The sequence below is a fragment of the Colobus angolensis genome, unplaced genomic scaffold (genome assembly GCF_000951035.1).
Source record: "Colobus angolensis palliatus isolate OR3802 unplaced genomic scaffold, Cang.pa_1.0 Scaffold85, whole genome shotgun sequence".
In the NCBI taxonomy this organism is placed as follows: Eukaryota; Metazoa; Chordata; class Mammalia; order Primates; family Cercopithecidae; genus Colobus; species Colobus angolensis.
In genome coordinates this window covers 6,982,857-7,002,903 of record NW_012122376.1, presented here as the reverse complement: position 1 = coordinate 7,002,903, position 20,047 = coordinate 6,982,857, and the positions used below count along the sequence as shown (strand labels likewise).

At 39.0% G+C, this 20,047-nt stretch overlaps 1 protein-coding gene across 1 annotated transcript in view; it reads right to left on the bottom strand.

The window, feature by feature from the left end:
- Window positions 1-230: 230 nt before the first annotated feature.
- The window catches only part of ATE1 (arginyltransferase 1), a 179,894-nt gene continuing 160,077 nt past the window's right edge, over window positions 231-20,047 (bottom strand). The window contains exon 12 of the mRNA XM_011930249.1: window positions 231-1,122. Within this exon, the coding sequence (XP_011785639.1) occupies window positions 944-1,122 (179 nt within the window). The 3' untranslated portion in view covers window positions 231-943. The remainder of the gene's footprint in view (window positions 1,123-20,047) is intronic.

Sequence of the window (20,047 nt, the reverse complement as noted above, 5' to 3'; positions counted from 1 at the left end):
AACAGAGGTCAGAATGATTCCTTCTTACATGTGATTTGGGCATAACTACGAAAGTGATCACATACTAACTAATTTCCATTAACAACCAAAGACAAATGTCCTGAGTTGTAAGATAAAAAACTAGGGACTATTTCCTTTGGATGAGGCTTAGATCAAGGCAGGAACCAATGTTTTTCTTTTAAAACTTTAGTTTCTTACATTTTTAGAAATAAAGCAAATAATATAACTATGAGTAATTATGTATTTTATTGTCCAAACTGGGATTTTTTTTAGAGTAAAAGGGAGTACTATATTCTAGGGAAAAAAACTATGCCAAGACAACAGACATGAACAGGACTGTCCTGAACAAATGGATACCTGATGCTAACACAAGATCCTTTTTAATGTTTTATTTTTTCAAGTTCTCTATTAAACTACATAACATTTGGCAGCAATTTAATATTGAACACTGAGTAACAGCACACAGTTTTGTTCTTGAGAAGACATATTTTCTAAGTGATGAAACAAACTTTCTACCTTCCCCATACTTAAGGTTTCCTAACATAAGTTCATGTTTAAAATGGGCCTGAGGAAAGTCTGTTTTAATTTCTTTAACAGAACCAAAAAAAAATGCACAACTGTGATTAAGTTACTTAGATTCACTTCTTCATTTTACAAAATTTAAACAGGAGAATCTGAGCATATCTTGCTCTAGAAAGAAACCTCCAAAATGATAAACCCCAATTACGGGGGCTAGGTCACAACACAGTTTTAAAATCTTTATATTAATCATGAGATTCTCACAGATACATTGCCACAAAATATTTTTTAAAAGCCATAGATAGTCAAAATAAAAAATGTCTTAATTTGTGGGTGGTGACAGTTGTTTCTCCACAGGTACTGAGTAAGTACCCTGACACAAACCATCAGCACAACAGGGGAACCCCCGGCAGAGGCGAACAGGTCAGTTTCTGAACAGCAGCATCCGCTCGGAGCACTTCTGCCCCACCAGGCTGGCATACTGCAGAACAGCGGCCTCCTCACTTGGGTCTTTCTGCTGTTTCTTATAAACACCGTAAGGCATGATGGCTCTCTTGTGAAACACCTGCAATCGGTCAGGTTCCGTACTGCGATCTTCATCCACTGCAATGACAACAAATACTGATTTGTAAAATGTCACATATCACACCTTTCATTTCCTTTTTTTTTTTTTTTGAGACAGAGTCTTGCTCAGGCTGGCGTGCAGTGGCGCCACCTCACCTCACTGCAACCTCCGCCTGTCAGGTTCAAGCGAGTCTTCTGCCTCAGCCTCCCAAGTAGCTGGGATTACAGGTGTGTGCCACCACACCAGGCTAATTTTTGTATTTTTAGTAGAGATGGGGTTTCACCATTTGGCCAGGCTGGTCTCAAACTCCTGACCTCAAGTAATCCACCCGCTTCAGCCTCCCAAAGTGCTGGGATTACAGGCTTGAGCCACTGTACCCAGCCTTCATTTCTTAATTAAAAAATTTTTAACTTAAAACATAAAAATTATGTATTAAGATGTCTTTGACGAGTATGTTCAAGTGAGGGTGGGCAGCATTAATATTAACACAAACTTGAGTATGTTAGCAATTAAGTAACAATTGCCATGCTGAAGGTGATAAAGACCCTCCAGGATGACAGCTGAAACGTCAAGCAGAGACAAAGAAGTGTGTCCAGTTAAAACACTGGCCTCCTGCACCTTTATTTTCTGGCACATGATAAAGTTTACAACTCTCCAGAATCATTCCTGCATCTGGTTTAAGTCTGTTTTGCCTCTCCCTGTACCAACATATTATCTGAAGTTTTCATCTCTGCACTGAAACTTCCGGCTGACTCTGCAGTTGTGACTGACCAGGTTTGGACAATGCGCCCTTATGGTCTTAGGTAGGAGGGCAGATTCTTACAGCTTTCGTGGAAGACGCAGAAGAGACCGTTGGTGGCTGCCACTATCTGTCCTTCTCTTCTTTCATACAAAACCAGCCCCGGTTTTCTTCAGCGCACACAAGTTACCCAGACAAAAGCCTATTTCCCAGCCTTCCTGTGGCTGGGTGTGGGCTCATGACCAAGTTCTGGCCAATGGGATACAAGTGGAAGTGTTCTGTGGAGGTTTCCAGGCATCTTTTCCAAAGGATAGCTGACCTGTACCTTCTGCCGATTTTCAACCTTTCCTTCGTTCTGCTGCCTGGAAAGTGGATGTGATGGCAGGATCCCTACCCTCCACCTTGGAGTTTCGGGCTAAGAGCTTACTTTCAGTTCAGCCAAAACAAAAGCTAGAAGGCAGCTGGGCAACTGAGGACTTCGTGGAACAAAACTGCCATACCAGCTCTGGGTTGCCTATGTCTAGATATTTACATTACAAATAAACTATTTTGTTTAACCCAACATTATCTTAGGTTTCTATTATTGGCAGTCACTCCTAATCCTAAAGAATATAGAGAATAATGTTACAGTATCTACTAAAATGTACAATGTTTCATATCACTGACTCAGTAAGTCTATTTCTAAGAACAATTCTACAACAGTGGTTCTCAAGCCTGACTATATATTGTAACCACCTGAGATTTTGAAAAATACCAAAGCCTGGATCCCCTCCCCAGAGACCCTAATATAAAAATTAGTCTGAATGGGACCTGAGCTTCAGCATCTTCTTAAGCCTTTTAAAGGAGGTTAAGAACAACTGTCTTAGAGAAACAGCCACACAAGTGTTTCCATGCATGTATGAGGCTGTTTATGGCAACACCCTCCCTAGCATTAGAAACTAAACAGCCTGAATGGCCATTGATGGCGAACTGGGTAAAGAGTTAAGGTATAGCCACAGAATGAAATGTTATACACAACTATTAAAAAGACAAAGGAAGACAGACTGTTAAGTGAAAGGGAAAAGTAGGCACAGTATAAACAATAGTTATTTTATTTAAAAGTCCTATGTTAAAAAATCTGGAGACATATATGTCAGCCTGTTAATAGAACTTATTGCTAACCCTTCCCATTGCCCAGAATTACCTGCTTCTCCAGAGCATCAAACAGCTCACCCTCTTACTCCCCGGAGCACTGTCAGAGGGCTTCCCTGGACCCACATAAAATAGGAAACCCACTCTAGTTCTCCTTTATCTTTCATCATAGCACTTACCGCCACCCGACACATATATTTACTGCCTATTTCCCTTTCCATTAGGAATAAAGTGCTGTAAGAAGAAATATTTCAACGGTTTCGTCTGCTAATATTTCCCCAGTGCCTAGAACACTACCTAGCACACAGTAGAAGCTCCACAAATATTTGCTGCATCAATCTCTGGGAGAATTAATTGTAGACTTTCACACTGGGACACACACACACACTCATCATTTTTTGATATTCTGTAAGACTTTTGTTATCTAAAAAGTAGTTGTTTTTTAAGGCTGATTTAAGCATTTTATTTTTGTAAATTTGAATCTCCTGAAAATAAAAATAGAAATGCCAGCCTCCTTTTCTATAAATCAATGGGACTGTTTTAGGAGATTTCTTAGTCTTCCAGCGATAAACTCCTGTATCTAGTTCTCAAAGCCCAAAGCCAATGATCAACTTTTCACAGTAGATCCACTACAAATTTGAACATTTTACTGCATGTCCACTTCATACCAGGCTCTATGCTCTAAATACTTAAGTTAGATTACATCCCTTATTTTGTAATCACAGAAAAAAAAAAAAAAAAAAGTTTATTCTTCCTCAACAGTCACTGCTTTCTCTAAAGCGATATTAATTAATTAATCAATCAGGAGAAATCATCCAAGCTCAATTTCAGAAGTGACGGGCATAACACTCTTCTTCCGACATCTAAATGAGAGTGTTCCCACTATATGAATTTATTTCAGAGGCTTAACTGATCTCAATCATCTTAGAGAAGGTTAGGGCATTCCCCCAAATGACTACATTCTATGCCTGTTTAGAGGTTTGTAGCAGGAGATGCAAGCTAATTATGTGCTGTTAGTCAAAAAGAAGTTCTACACTGGCAGAGAAGACCACAGTCTTTGAGAACCAGCTTGGGATGGCATGGAGGGATGAGGAGAAAGGAACACCAACGCTGCCAGCCAGAGGACCTTCACATCCACAGAACTGAGTGCCACTGTCGTTTTCTTTTCTTTTTTTTTTTTTTTTTTTTGAGACGGAGTCTCACTCTGTCGCCCAGGCTGGAGTGTAGTGGCATTATCTCCACTCACTGCAAGCACTGCCTCCCGGGTTCACGCCATTCTCCTGCTTCAGCCTCCCGAGTAGCTGGGACTACAAGTGCCCGCCACCTCGCCTGGCTAATTTTTTGTATTTTTAGTAGAGACGGGGTTTCACCATGTTAGCCAGGATGGTCTCGATCTCCTGACCTCGTGATCCGCCCGCCTCAGCCTCCCAAAGTGCTGGGATTACAGGCGTGAGCCACCGCGCCAGACCTGTCATTTTCTGTTTTTAATTTGTCCAGGGACATATTCAAAGGAGATCAAGATGAAGATGGACATAAACTGTCAAGAGAAGGAACTGCTTCAATATCGCTGTTTCATCCTGCGCCTGCTTGCCCTCAGCTCCGTTCCTCGCCTTCCACCTGTTCTGCTCTGTATTGCAGGAGGCTGGCTCCTGCAGGCTCAGATGGTCTCCAACTGGGTTCAGCCAGTAACAAGGGTCTGGAGCTAGGGGAGAGAGAAGCAAGGGCATTTCCCCCTCAAACCTCTCCTCTCTCTTCCATGGCTCTGCTTTTTGGAAGCTGCTCTAGCTGTTCTTGAAGTTATCAGGGTTCTGGGTAGCCCTGACCCCTGGACCCCCTTTCCTCTTCAGCATAGGGTAGCAGTATCTTCTTGCTAATTGCTAATCTCTGGGTCACCTTTCTGTGCCTTGCTTGGCTCTCAGCAACTCCACTGCCTGTTATCACCAATTCCCTGCATTAAATTTTCTCTGTTGTAAATATTTGAAGTGGTTTTAGTGTTCCTGGTTAGATCCTGATACACATATGAATTTCAAAATATGTTTCTTACAAATTACTTTATCCAACCAAAAGGGAAAGTCCACATACTTTGAAACAATTATATGTTTAACATGTACTAGGTTACCACATCCCTTACCAGAGTAAATGACAAACAAAGGAAGAGGCAGCACCTTGGTTCCTGCTGTCCGTTTTGGGTATTTTAATGTGTGCATATTGCAACATGAATAACAATCTCTACCATCTAAATGTGTCTAGCAGGAAAAAGGCAGATGCAAGCATGTTTAGATACAATACAGCATGTTTAGATCTAATACAAATAAAAAAGTGAAGATCGGTGAGATCAGCAAGTGAAAAACAGCAACAACAATGGCAAAACAAAATTTTCTAAATCTAAAACCTGGAATTTTTTAAATTGGAATTTTAAAGTACGTCTATATTTACACAGAATGATGCTTAACAGTTTAAACCTTTATCCTAAAATATTTGGGGACAGATATACTTTAAGATCCCAATAAATGAAACATTCTTATTTGCTAGGGTGTGCAATTTGATATGTCATTTTATCTAAAATAAAATGTCATCTTCTAATTTTTACTCCTTTCCAGTATGACACATACAAATAAACATACAAGATTATGAAAAATCTACCATTATGTATAATTTACATCAATTATTTTAAAGTGTATTCCCTGTAGAGAGCAGAAATTTTGTTTGTCAAAATATACATTCCCATTCTATTTATTGAGATCACATGAAAAAGCTCTAAAATGACCCACTGTCATATTTTTGGGAAACACTACAAGACCTATGTTTCAACCACTGAATTCCAGCTTGGCTTATGATGCCACTGAGATCTACCTGTTAACAAACATATCTAATTAAGTCTCCCAAACTTCTAAATTAATTTAAAGCATTTTTATAGAGCTATGGCACAGAAATTAATCAAAGTGAATAGTTGTTGTTTTTTTTTTTAAAAACTCCAAACACTTTTGAGGCCTAGAATTGTTCTGGATCAAAGCTGTCAAATCCATAATAAAGTATCTTATAAAGTAGATGTTAAGAAGCTATTCACTTTTTAATGTTATACATAATTATAAAAAGTGATACTAATGAATTTTAAAATCCTCTCATTCTCTTCAATGTTAATGCATCCAAGTCACCTGGAAATCCAACTATATTTACTCTTAGTGTTCAAATCCTTCAGAAGTTTGTAGGATTGTTGTTTAATATTGCAAGTAATGTGGTGTTAATTCTATCACCAACTCACAGACTATGCTGGAACTTGATGGAAACTTTAAAGTAATTTACTAAAATACGACTTAATTTTGTGAGCTGCCCCAAATTCTTTAGTTCTCCCATGAACACACTTTGGCTATAAAAATGGCACAGAAACATCTAATAATATGTGTTGCCACCATCTGTCAAGCTCCTGCCCATACCTTCCTTCAAACCTAACTGCTTCCCTGGGTTAATGTTCATAATGCCCAATACACCAGGTTCTAACATTTCACAAAATCCTCAGTACTTTAGGTAAGATTATATCTAATTCTGTAGTTACGTTAATTCAAATTTAATTTGTACATTGTGTCAGGAACAATTTTTCAACCAGGAAGGTATACTCAGATATTAACATACAAGTAAATAAAAACATTTAGTTTCCCTTTAAAAATTAATACTAAAGCCTATCTTCTCTCACCTAAAAAATCCTTTAATTGTAACTCAAATTTAGAATTCTGCCTACCCAAAGAAATCAAGCTACAAATGCAGTACTTTAGAAAAAGGGAACACAGATCAACAAGACATGCGGTAATAGAAACAAAGGAAAGACACACTATACATTTCTAAAAACTCAATCTATCAAACTGAATGAATTCAACAAACTGTCTTGGAATTAGTTGTCAATTAATCAATATTCAATAACAACATTAATTTTTAATTTTACATCATTTTTAGTCATCAAAGTAATGCCTGTTGTAAAATTCAAGTAACATAGAAATAAACAAAGTAGAGAGGGATGTCAGCCCCCATGCAGAACCCTCCCTTCTACAGTTTCCTCCTACCCTCACTAAATCCCCATCCAAGTTACCAGTGTTTTAACAATTTCATAAAATGCATTTAAATATTCAAATATGGTTTTGGATCACATTCTAGCCATACCTTAATTGAAGGAAGAAACATCAAATTACCCCTTCAGTGGGTATAATATATTAACTTGAGAAACTACTGATTATCGTTACAGGCAAAACATACTTCTGTCTTCTGGGCTTAACGTTCTGTGGTCTTACACTCATTTAGTTATGTTCCTAAGAAAGGCAGATTTTTATTCTTAGCATATTCTACATAATTAACACTAAAACCTAAGCAAAAGATACTTAAGCCATTAACAATAAATTATGATTTATATACTAAAGGAAAAAATGTACCCCAAATCCTTACAAAACCCATTTATAATCATCTTTTGTTGCCTGCCTAATAAATGTCATCAGTGCTTGTAGACAAAAATTTCTATAGCTGAACCCACACAGCACAACAGGCCTTTTCTTAGGTGACCGTGAAGATAACAGAAAAACAAGCCATCTGGAGATTAAGGACCACGTACCATTTAATCTAAGAAAAACTCCCAGCTTACTGAGATGTCTTAGAAACCTGTTCCAACTAGAACTTCTTCCACTTTTCCTCTCTGATGTATCACAATCTAATTTCATAAAATAAAAACCAAAGGCAATCCTGCAAACTCTCTTCTGAGATGAGCATTTGATCACTAGTGATACAAATATGTTGTCAACTCCATGAAATTTTAATCTTCAAGGAAAACTGGTGGGCAACAACTACTTGATTTTTTTCCCCAACTTTTTTTCACAGGAGATGAACTGCACATCACAGGTGCTTTCAAAGGACAAGAAACTAGAGATCAGAGCTTTACTTCTCCTTCTTATGGGGATTTAACTCATTTGTTATTCTTAAAGAGACTTTATAATTTCTAGGCTTTCCAAAAAATAATGAAAGTCTATTTTCTTACCTTCATTATTTACTGCTACATACAGCATTACTACTTAAATAAAACAAGTTACACACTCCAAGGAAGATACTTATATAAATGGCAGGTGGCCGGAGACAGCTAGACAAAACTGATTTAATGAAATAATTTAAAATTTTCAACAAACGTATGACAGTGGGAGACATACTCTACAAAAACGCAACTCTGGAAGTTCAAAGTCAAGTATGATTTAGAATATTTTAAAGTGACAGGAGATATTAACAAATGTTTTAATCTTTACGAGGGAGGGGACAGGAAAGGTGAGAAGAAAGGAAGTTTTTCAGTATAAAATGGCAAAAGAATAGGCCAAGAAATGCAGAGTAGTCATGATAGAAATAACAAGGCTCCCCAGCCCATTCTTTAAGCCCATTTAGTGGGAGGCTCAGAAATTATTTTGGGACTCCAGCTGAGAGAATTACGCATGTTCATATTCTATAAAGTAATACTGCTGTTAGTAATTTCACTCAAAATATTTTTGGTCAAATGAAAACTAAGAAATATCTAAGCTTGTAAAATGTCATTTAATAACAGCTTTATTGTGATATAATTTACATACCATGTAATTCACCCATTTAAATTATACAAACCAAGGATTTCTAGTGTACTCACAGAGTTGTGCAACCATAACATCTAATAACAGTCAACATACTGAAGAACTGCCAGACTGTTCTCCAAAGTGGTTGCATCATTTTATATTCCCACCAGCAGTATACAAAGGTTCCAATTCCTCCATATCCTCATGAGCACTGTTATTAGCTGCTTTCTAGGTTGCAGCCTTTTTAGTGGGTGCATAGCAGTATCTTTTTGTGATTTAGATTTGCATTTCTCCAATAGCTAATGATGCTGAGCATCTTTTCATGTGCTTACTGCCCGTTCATATGTCTTCTTAGAAATGTCTATTTAAATCATTTGCCCATTGTTAATTGGGTTGTCTTTTTATTGAGTTGTCAGAGTTCTTTACATATTCTGGTTACTAGATCCTTATTGAATGCATCATTTGGAAATACATTCTCTCATTCTGTGAATTATCTTTACACCTTCTTTACTGGGTCTCTGAAAGGACAAAAGTTTTAAATTTTGATAAAGTCCAATTTATCTATTTTTTTCTTTTGTTGCCTGTGCTTTTTGTATCATATCTAAGAAAATACTGCCCAGTCCAAAGTTATTAAGATTTACTCCAATGTGTATTTCTAAGATTTTTTTTTTTTTTTTGAGATGGAGTCTCCCTCTGTCGCCCAGGCTGGAGTGCAGTAGCGCAATCTCAGCCCACAGCAAGCTCCGCCTCCCAGGTTCACATCCTTCTCCTACCTCAGTCTCCCGAGTAGGTGGGACGACAAGCGTCCGCCACCAAGCCTGGCTAATTTTTTGTATTTCTAGTAGAGATGGGGTTTCACCGTGTTAGCTAGGATGGCCTCCGTCTCCTGACCTCGTGATCCGCCTGCCTTGGGCTCCCGAAGTGCTGGGATTACAGGCGTGAGACATCATGCCTGACATTTCTAAGAATTTATAGTTTTAGCTCTCACACTTAGGTCCAACCCATTTTGAGTTAATTTTTGTATATGGTGTGAAGTAGGGGGCCAATTTCATTTTTTTGAAAGACCCAGAACCATTTGTTGAAAGACTGTATCCTTTTCACTGAATTATCTTGGCATCCTTTTTTGAAAACTAACTGACCATAAACATGAGGGTTTACTTCTAGACTCTCAACTCTAGTCCAGATCTGTATGCCTACCTGCATGCCACGACCACATAGTGTTAACTTTATTATTCTTTTTAAAGATTGTTTTGGCTATCCTGGGTTCCTTTAATTTCCATGTGCATTTTATGATGGTCAGTTTCTGCAGGGAAGCCAGCTGGGATTTTAATAGATCACTGCTCTGAATCTGTAAACGAATGTGAGGAGTACTACCATCTTAACAATATCAAGTCTCCTGATCCATGGACATGGGATGTTTTCTTCACTTATTTAGGTCTTCTGTAATTTCTTTTAACAATGTTTTGTATTTTTCAGAATATAATTTTTGCATTGCTCTGTTAAATTTATTCCTAACAATTCTATTTTAATGCTATTGTAAATGCAATTGTTTACAATTTCCTTTTTAAATTGCTCATTGTTTAAGTGTGTAGGATAAAACTGACTTCTGTGTATGCTGAACTCATTTGTTATATTTGATAGTTCTTCACATTCTTTAGGATTTTCTATGTACAAGGTCATGTCATCTGAGAATAGAGACAGTGTTACTTCTTCCTTTCCAATCTCAATGCCTTTTATTTCATTTTCTTGCTGAACTGGCATGGCTAAAATATAATTTTTCAAAGGAAAAAAATAATCTATATAATTTAAACTCATGATATGATGTTGATTAAAAATAACATTGGCTTCCAAAAGTCACATAACAAAATATAAAACATTTAATTTATCAAGATGATTCTAGCCAGAAAGAACTCCAGGTTAATTTTGATATTATGCTCATTTGATATCAAAGTCCCATAAAAGGTCACCAGAGAAAAGCCGAAAGATAATGCAAAAATCAGGCAATTGCATGCAAAGAAATCACATCAACTTTATCACCTCAGCACACACACTGCTGGTAGGACCTGTAAATACTGGCCAAGTAAAATGTGAACAAAATCTCTCTTATGATGATGAAATAAGGACTCTCAAATTTCTATTCCATGTTTTGACTCCTAAGTACTCATCTTAGACACTTCCTATTTCACTGTTTATCTTTATCCTACTAAAGGCAAGGCTTAAAAACTCATCGAATACAATGAAAGAAATGTAAATTAAAACATGCTACTACAGAATTTCTCAAAGATGAGAGGGAAGTTGGTTTACATGCGGGGGCTTGGGCCAAAGAGAATCTGTGAGTTCAGGCTGGCAGGACTTGGCCAATTCTGGCCTATGTGGTCAAGAAATTAATCACATACAAGGGAACTGAGCATATAAATAAATATACTGAGAAAATGGGAGGCCAGATTTCTCAGTCAGAGAATGGAGCTACAGGTACGGAAAAGGATAAGACTAGAACTGTTGAGTGGATTAAAATTCCAGATACTGGTGAAAACTCATGACTTTTATACACTGATATAGACAGATACACAGGTAGATATAAATGTATGTGTGTAAACTCACATATATTGCCTAGATCTGTCTGCTGAGAGGGCTTAGAAACAACGAAACTCCAGCAGCGATGACCATACTTATTAGTCACATCTTGTATTCCGAATATTACTCTCCATGAAAAAGAACTAGGGCTCCTTGGAGAAGTGCCTAATTACAGAACTGAGTCAGAGAAAGCATAAGATGAGTCTGAAATATTTTGTGCCAGAAAGGAAGTGCTCAAAGAATGATGGGGACTCGTCAAAAGAAAACATGAGTCACCCTGAAAAGGCTCCTACTGACCAAATCTGAGACAATTTGAGCATTCAAAATAAATAATGAAAGTAACAATATTTATAACACATAGATGCCATGAGTCCACGCCAATATAAACAACAGACAGACAGGGAAAGGGGGCTGCTTTTCCTTATGGTAGAATGCCAACTAATAAAAGTAGAAGTAGTGATAGAATTAGAAAATCATCATTTGGCAGCCATCTCAGTAATAACTGATTGAGGCAAGAACCATCAATGGATGTAAAAACTAGTAGATACACGTTTGACACAATAGGATCGTTACACCGTCTCGAGACAGCTTTCTACAAAATATTTACCAATTACTAATTAACATGTACAAAATAGTTATCAACTTTACAGTGGAGAAACCTGGTACATTTGTGATAAAAATTCAAGTCACAGCAGAGAGATGAATTAACGCTGCACACCTCCTGATACGATGCAATACAAACCCAGTATCACTTCTAGGGTGTTCTTGCCAAAACTACATGACCTGAATCTAATTATAAAGAAATATTTGATCAACACAAATTAAAAACTACTCTACAAAGTGACTAGACTCTTCAAAAATATCGAAGTAACAAAAGACAAGGATATACTATGGTATTGTTCTAGACAAGGGGCCTAAAAAGACACAACAATAAATATAACACAGGATCCTCACTTGAACCTTGGGTCTAAAAAAAAGAGAGAAAGTAAAGTGGGTTTGTGTATGTGTGTATGTTTTTGTGTTATAAAGGACATTACGGGGAAAATCTGTAACACTTGTACAGGGTGTGTGGATTAGATGGTAGTAATATCTCAATGTTACTTTCCTGGTTTTGATGGCCATGTCCTGTAATGTAAAAAAAAAAGTGTCCTTGTTTTCAGCTAATATACACTGGGATACTGAAGGACAATGGTGCAATATATCAGAAACTTATTCTCAAATGGTTTAGAAAAACATACGGAGTAAAACAGAAGAAGTGAAAAGGCAAATGTGGTAACATGTTAACAACTGGGGAGTCTGAGCGAAGGGTATGCATATGTTCTTTGTATTATTGTCATTTTCCTGTAAATTTGAAATTTAAAAATAAAAAATGTTGTGTATTAGTCCATTTTTACACTGCTGATAAAGACATACCAAAGACTGGGCAATTTACAAAAGAAAGAGGTTTAATTGGGCTCACAGTTCCACGTGGCTGGGAAGTCTCACAATCATGGCAGAAGGCAAGGAGGAGCAAAGTCACATCTTACATGGATGGTGGCAGGCAAAGAGAGCTAGAGCAGGACAACTCCCATTTTTAAAACCACCAGATCTCATGAGACCCATTCACTATCATGAGAACAGCATGGGAAAGACACACCCCCATAATTCACCACTGGGACCCTCCCACAACATGTGGGAATTATGGGAGCTAAAAGATGAGATTTGGGTGGGGACACAGAGCCAAACCATATCATTCCACCCCTGGCTTCTCCCAAATCTCACATTTTCAAACCAATAATGCCTTCCCAACAGTCCCCCAATGTCTCAACTCATTTCAGCATTAACCCCAAAGTCCAAGTTCAAAGTCTCATCTGAGACAAGGGAAGTCCCTTCCACCTATGAGCCTGTAGAATCAAAAGCAAGTTAGTTACTTCCTAGATACAAAGGGGGTACAGGCATTAGGTAAATATAGCCATTCCAAATGGGAGAAATTGGCCCAAACAAAAAGGCTACAGGTCCCATGCCAAGTCCAAAATCCAGCAGAGCAGTCAAATCCTAAAGTTCTAAAATGACCCCCTTTGACTCCATGCCTCGCATCCAGGTCACTCTGATTCAAGAGGTGGGTTCCCATGGTCTTGGCCAGCCCCGCTCCTGTGGCTTTTCAGGGTACAGCCTCTCTCCATGCTGCCTTCATGGGCTGGCGTTGAGTGTCTACAGCTTTTCCAGGTGCACAGTGCAGGCTGTTGGTGGATCTGCCATTCTGGGGTCTGGAGGACAGTGGCCCTCTTCTCACAGCTCCACTCAGCAGTGCCCCAGTAAGGACTCTGTGTGGGGGCTCCAATGCCACCTTTCCCTTCTGCACTGCCCTAGCAGAGGTTCTCCATGAGGGCCCCACCCCTGCAGCAAACTTTTGCCTGGGCATCCAGGCATTTCCATACTTCTTCTGAAATCTGGGCAGAGGTTCCCAAACCCCAATTCTTGATTTCTGTGCACCCTCAGGCTCAACACTATGTGGAAGCTGCCAAGGCTTGGGGCTTCTAAGCACTGAAGCAACAGCCTGAGCTGTACCTTGGCCACTTTTTGTCACAGCTGGAGTGGCTGAGATGCAGGACACCAAGTTCCTAGGCTATATACAGCACAGGGACCCTGGGCCCAGCCCATGAAACCGTGAAGACCTCTGGCATACCCTGGAGATATCTTCCCCCACCATCTTGGGGATTAACATTCTGATCCTTGTTACTTATGCAAATTTCTGCAGGCAGCTTGAATTCTCCTCAGAAAATGGGATTTTCTTTTCTATTGTATTGCCAGGCTGCAAATTTTCCAAACTTTTATGCTCTGCTTCCCTTATAAAACTGAATGCCTTTAACAGGACCCAAGTCACCTCTTGAATGCTTGGGTGCTTAAAAATTTCTTCCGCCAGATACCTTAAATCACCTCCCTCAAGTTCAAAGTTCCACAAATCTCTAGGGCAGGGGCGAAATTCCGCCAATCTCTTTGCTAAAACATAACAAGAGTCATCTCTGCTCCAGTACCCAACAAGTTCCTCATCTCCATTTGAGACCACCTCAGCCTGGACCTTCTTATCCACATGGCTTTCAGGCTTTTGGTCAAAGCCATCCAACAAATCTCTAGGAAGTTCCAAACTTTCCCACATTTTCCTGTCTTCTTAGCCCTCCAAACTGTTCCAACATCTGCCTGTTGCCCAGTTCCAAAGGTGCTTCCACATTTTAGGGTATCTTTTCAGCAGCACCCCACTCCTGGTACCAGTGTACTGTATTAATCTGTTTTCAGGCTGCTGATAAAGACATACCTGAGACTGGGCAATTTACAAAAAAAAGAGGGTTTTTTTTGTAAAAAAAATATACTGTGGGGAGGCCTCACAATCATGGTGGAAGGCAAGGAGGAGTAAGTCACATCTTACATGGATGGTGGCAGCAAAGAGAGCTTGTGCAGGGCAACTCCCATTTTTAAAATCATCAGATTTTGCGAGCCCCATTCACTGTCACAGAAACAGTATAGGAAAGACCTGCCTCCATAATTCAATCATCTCCCACTGCGTCCCTCCCACAACATGTGGGAATTATGGGAGCTACAAGATGACATTTGGGTGGGGACACAGAGCTAAACCATATCAAAATGCTAGTGCTAAACTGTGTTCTTCACTTTCCCATCATATTCCCTCATATTTGTGTGTATTCTGGAACCCAAGCGTGGCATTTGTACTCTTTTGTTAAATTTTGTTCTGACATATTCCCATCACTCCAGTCTACTGACGTATTTTCACATTCTGTTTCTTTTCTTCTGACATGTTAAGAGATCCTTACCAGTTGCACAGTAACAGAAATGTGGCTATCAAAATAAAAATAAAGATGTTAAATAGGATAGGGTCCTGAGAAAAGGACAAAGAAAGTACCATACTTAATATGCGTAAATATATGTGTAGCTAATACTTTTTTTTTAAATTATCAAATACATCGAATCAGTTCATCTTAGGATCTATTATGTTCAGTTTGCCTGTAAGATTTTTGTTTTAAATCAATAGCTTTAAGTTCTACCGTATTTCACAGGTCCATGATGGTAAATGGACAGGCAACCTTTTTAGGTCACAAAGCCAAATTCCCATTTACAATGAAAGGGAGTCATAATGCTAATTTCCAAAGAATGAATCTGGCATTGGGTTGATTTTTGATTCCTTCCAAGAGAATTAAGCTAGAGACTTTCAAAAGTACCTTTAAGTAGCAATACCTCTGAAAATCTCCTGGAGCATTAAATTAAATTAGAAATTACAGTATTAATCTTAGGGGCAAATACAAATTCACTTTCCTTACAACAGTATTGGTTTCCCTATGGAGACAGGCTCTACTGGAGGAAACATAACCATTCCTAATTTTGTGGCACTTCAGTGTACTTCACAGATATTGAGGGTTTTTTGTTTGTTTTTACAAAATAAAGATTTGTGGCAACCCTGCATTGAGAATAGGTGCCATTTTTCCAACAGTATATGTTTACTTGGTTTATCATGTCACATTTTGGCAATTTTCCCAATATTTCAAATTTTCTCATTGTTATTAGATCTGTTATGGTGATCTATGATCAGTCATCACTGATGTTAACTACTGTAATTGTTTTGGGGATCACAAACTATGCCCAAGCAAGATGGCAAACTGATAAATGCTGTACATGTTCTGACTGCTCCATAGACCTGCCCTTCTGCTGTCTTTCTCCCTCTCCTTGGGCTTCCCTATTTCCTGAAACACAACAATATTGGAATTAGGCCAATTAAAAACCCTAAAAGGCCTTTAAGTGTTGAAAGTCTCTGACTTTAAATTAAAGGCTAGAAATGATTAAACATGGTGATGAAGGCACACTGAAAGCTGAGACAGACTGATGGCTCTCGTGCCAAACCACCAAGTTGCAAATACAAAAGAAAAGTTCTTCACGGAAATAAAAAGTGTTATTCCAGTGAGCACACAAATGATAAGTGAAACACCCTTATTGCTGATATGGAGAGAGTCTCAGTGATCTGGATAGAAGATCAAACCAGGCATAACATTCTCTTAACCAAATGCCTAATTCACAGCAAGACCCTAACTCTCTTCAATTCTCTAAAGACTGAGAGGTAAGGACACTGCAGAAGAAAAGGCGGAAGCTAGGAGAGGTTGATTCATGAGGTTTAAGGAAAGAAGTCATCTCCATAACATGAAAGTACAAGGTGAAGCTGGCCGGGCGCGGTGGCTCACGCCTGTAATCCCAGCACTTTGGGAGGCCAAGGCAGGCGGATCACAAGGTCAGGAAATCAAGACCATCCTGGCTAACATGGTGAAACCCCATCTCTACTAAAAATACAAAAAAATTAGCCACGCGTGGTGACAGGCACCTGTAGTTCCAGCTACTTGGGAGGCTGAGGCAGGAGAATGGCGTGAACCCGGGAGGCGGAGCTTGCAGTGAGCCAAGATTGCGCCACTGCATTCCAGCCTGGGCAACAGAGCGAGACTCCATCTCAAAAAAAAAAAAAAAAAAGTACAAGGTGAAGCAGCAAGTGCTAATGTAGAAGCTACAGCAAGTTACCCTGAAGATCTCGCCAAGATCATCAAGAAGGTGGCTACACTAAACAAGAGATTTTCAATGCAGATGAAACAATCTTCTACTGGTAGAAGCTGCCATCTAGGACTTTCACAGTAGGTGACTTTAAGTTGAAGCCAATGCTCATTTACCATACTGAAAACGCAAGGGTCCTTAAGAATTATGGTAAATTTTGTGCTTTATAAATAGAACAACAAAACCTAGATGACAGCATATCTGTTTACAGAATAGTTTTCTTTGCAGCATATTTTACTGAATATTTTAAGCCCACTGTTGAGACCTACTGCTCAGTTTTTCTGATTCCTTACCAAATACTGCTCACTGGCAATGTGCCAGGTTACCCAAGAGTTCTGATGAAGTTACACAAGATCAGTGTTGTTTTTATGCCTGTTAACACAATAACCATTCTGAAGCCCATGGATCAAGTAGTAGTTTCAATTTTCAAGTCTCATTAGTTAAGAAATATATTTCATAAGGCTATAACTACCATAGAAGTGATTCCTCTGATAGATCTGGGCAAAGTAAATTGAAAACCTTCTGGAAAGGATCCACCATTCTAAATGCCATTCAGAACACTTATGGTTCATGGGAGGAAGTCAAAATATCATTAACAGACATTTGGATGAAGTTGATTCCAAATCTCATGGATGACTTGGAGGGGTCTGAGACTACAGTGGAGGAAGTTACTGCTGCTGTGGTCAAAACAGTACAATAATTAGAAATAGAAGTGGAGTCTGAAGATGTGACAAAATAATGCAATCTCACGATAAAATTTGCATGGAGGTGGAGTTGCTTCTTATGGAAGAGCAAAGAAAGTGACTGCTTGAGACAAAATCTACTTCTGGTGAAGATGCTGCAAATATGGTTGAAATGACAACAAAAAACCTAAAGAATATTAGACAAACTTAGTTGATAAATCAGCAGTGAGATTGGAGAAGACTGACTCCAAGTCTGAAAGAAACTCAACTGCTATCAAACAGCACCACATGCTACAGAGAACTCTTGTGAATGGAAGAGTTAACTGATGCAGCACAGTTCTTTGTTGTCTTATTTTAAGAAACTGCCACAGCCACCCTGTTATAGTTCATATGTTTGTCCTCCCAAACATCATGTTGAAATTCGATGTCCGATGTTGGAGGTGGAGCCCAGTGGGAGGTGTCTGGGTCATGGAGGCAGATCCCTCGTTAACAGATTAATGATCTGGAGCAGGGGAGGCGAGTTCTCATTCTATTAGTTCCCACAAGAGCTGGTTGTTAAGAACAGCCTGCCACCTTTCTCTCCTCTCTCTTGCTTCCTCTCCTGCCATGTGATCCCGGCACATGCCACGGCTCTGCTCTGACTTCCACCACAGGTGGGAGCAGCTTGAGGCCTGTACCAGAAGCCAAGCAGGTGCCAGTGCCAAGCTTCATGCACAGCCTGCAGAACCCTGAACCAAATAAACCTCCTCTTTATGAACTACCCAGCCTCAGATATGCTTTACAGCAACACCAAACAAACAAAGATACATATCAACCTTCAGCAAGCACCACCCTGTGATTAGTCAGCAGCTGTCAACATCAAGGCAAAACTCTTTATCAGCAAAAACATTATGATTTACTGAAGGCTCAGATGATCATTAGCAATTTTTAGTAATAAAGTATTTTTAAATTAAGCTATGTACGATAGTTTTTTTTTTTTTTTTTCTCCACCGTAATGCTATTGTGCACTTAATAGACTACAACACATTGTAAACATGACTTTCATATGCACTGGGAAACCAAATAATTTGTGTGACTTGCTTTCTAGCAGTGGTCTAGAGCCGAACACATTATTTCTAAGGCATGCCTGTCGTATAACCCCAATTTTCTGGGAAATTTAGGGTGCTCTAATCTCTGAAGCGGATCCCCTTTCTGACTTTCCTAGCCCTGCCTCCCAAACTCCTTTCTTTACATTGCCACAAGCCCCAATCTAGAAATCCATCCTCTTCCCCATTCCTGGTCTCAGCCCAATCTGTATATAATCTCTGTAAATTACAGTATCTCCTATAATCAATTTTTTCTCTATATTAGTTCCTTTTCACTAACTCTTACAAAAGCTTAAGACTACATCCCCTTCTCATCCTCCAGTTACCTTAATTCTATTTTTCTTTCCTTCTCTAAAGAGTATTTACTTAACAGCCATTCCCTCACCTCCCACTCACTCTATAATCTATTTCAAAGTGTATCTTGGCCCAGTCACCTTCACTCTGTTCACTGAAGTCAAAGTGGTCCCCTTGTTCTCGAACAAAATGGATATGTTTCTGTCTTCGTCACCTTCAGCAAAGCATATCAGAAAACCATGTCATCCTCCTTGAAACCCACTCTGCCTTCAGCTTTCCTGACACTATTTATCCTGGGTTTTCTCTCACCCCAGGGCCATCCTTTTTCATTGACTGACTACTCCCTTCTTTACCTATTAAATGTTGGAAGTTACACAGTGTCTAGGTCCTCCTCTCATTTTCTAGGTTCTCCTCTCATTGCTCTACACTTTCTCCCTAGAAAATTGCACCCATGCTGTGGATTCAACTACCATGTGTAGATTCAATGACCACGTTTAACTCTGGCCTCCAAATCCTCAGGAGACTTGATATGACTACAGCAGGTTCTCAAACAATGTTATTTCACTGGTCACTTCACTAGTTGAAAACATTGATGAAACATTGATTTCAACATTGACAAAAAAAAAGGTATCTCCGGTCAGGGCCACTGTGTGGCATCTGCCCACTCCCCCCACATCTGTGTGGATTTTCTCAGGGTACTCCAGTTTTCTGCCACATCCCAAAGACGAGCACATTTGGTGAATTGGTGGGTCTAAATGGTCCCAGTGTGAGTGAGCGTGGTTAGCGTGCGTGTGCCCTGTGAGGGGATGGCGTCCTGTTGAGGACTGGTTCCACTTTGTGCTCTGAGCTAAGGGATAGGCTCTAGTCCCTTGACACTTGGAACTGGAATCATAGGTAAATAATTATCTTGCTTTTACGAATCCTAAACGTACATATATCTCACATTTATTTCAATGTTTAATACTAGAAACGTTATTTAGTTTTTAGAAATTTGGTCATACTTTTGTGACCAGAAATATTCTGTAGGAACTTAACTCTTGTTTATGTAAACTAAACCTATAACACTGATTTCATTTTACATGAGTTCACTTAAAGTCACTGTTTCCAAGAACCTACTGATGATGTTGACCGAAGACTTACTGTGGATGATGTGAGGGGAGGACACTACAGTGTACAATTCGCCTTTTAGAGGCAGATTCACATTGTTTTTATCAGAGCAATCTCATTTTTAGGAATCTATCCTACAGAAACTTTACTACATATGCAAAAGAATGTATATTTAAGGGTATGGTTTAAAATAGCAAAACTGA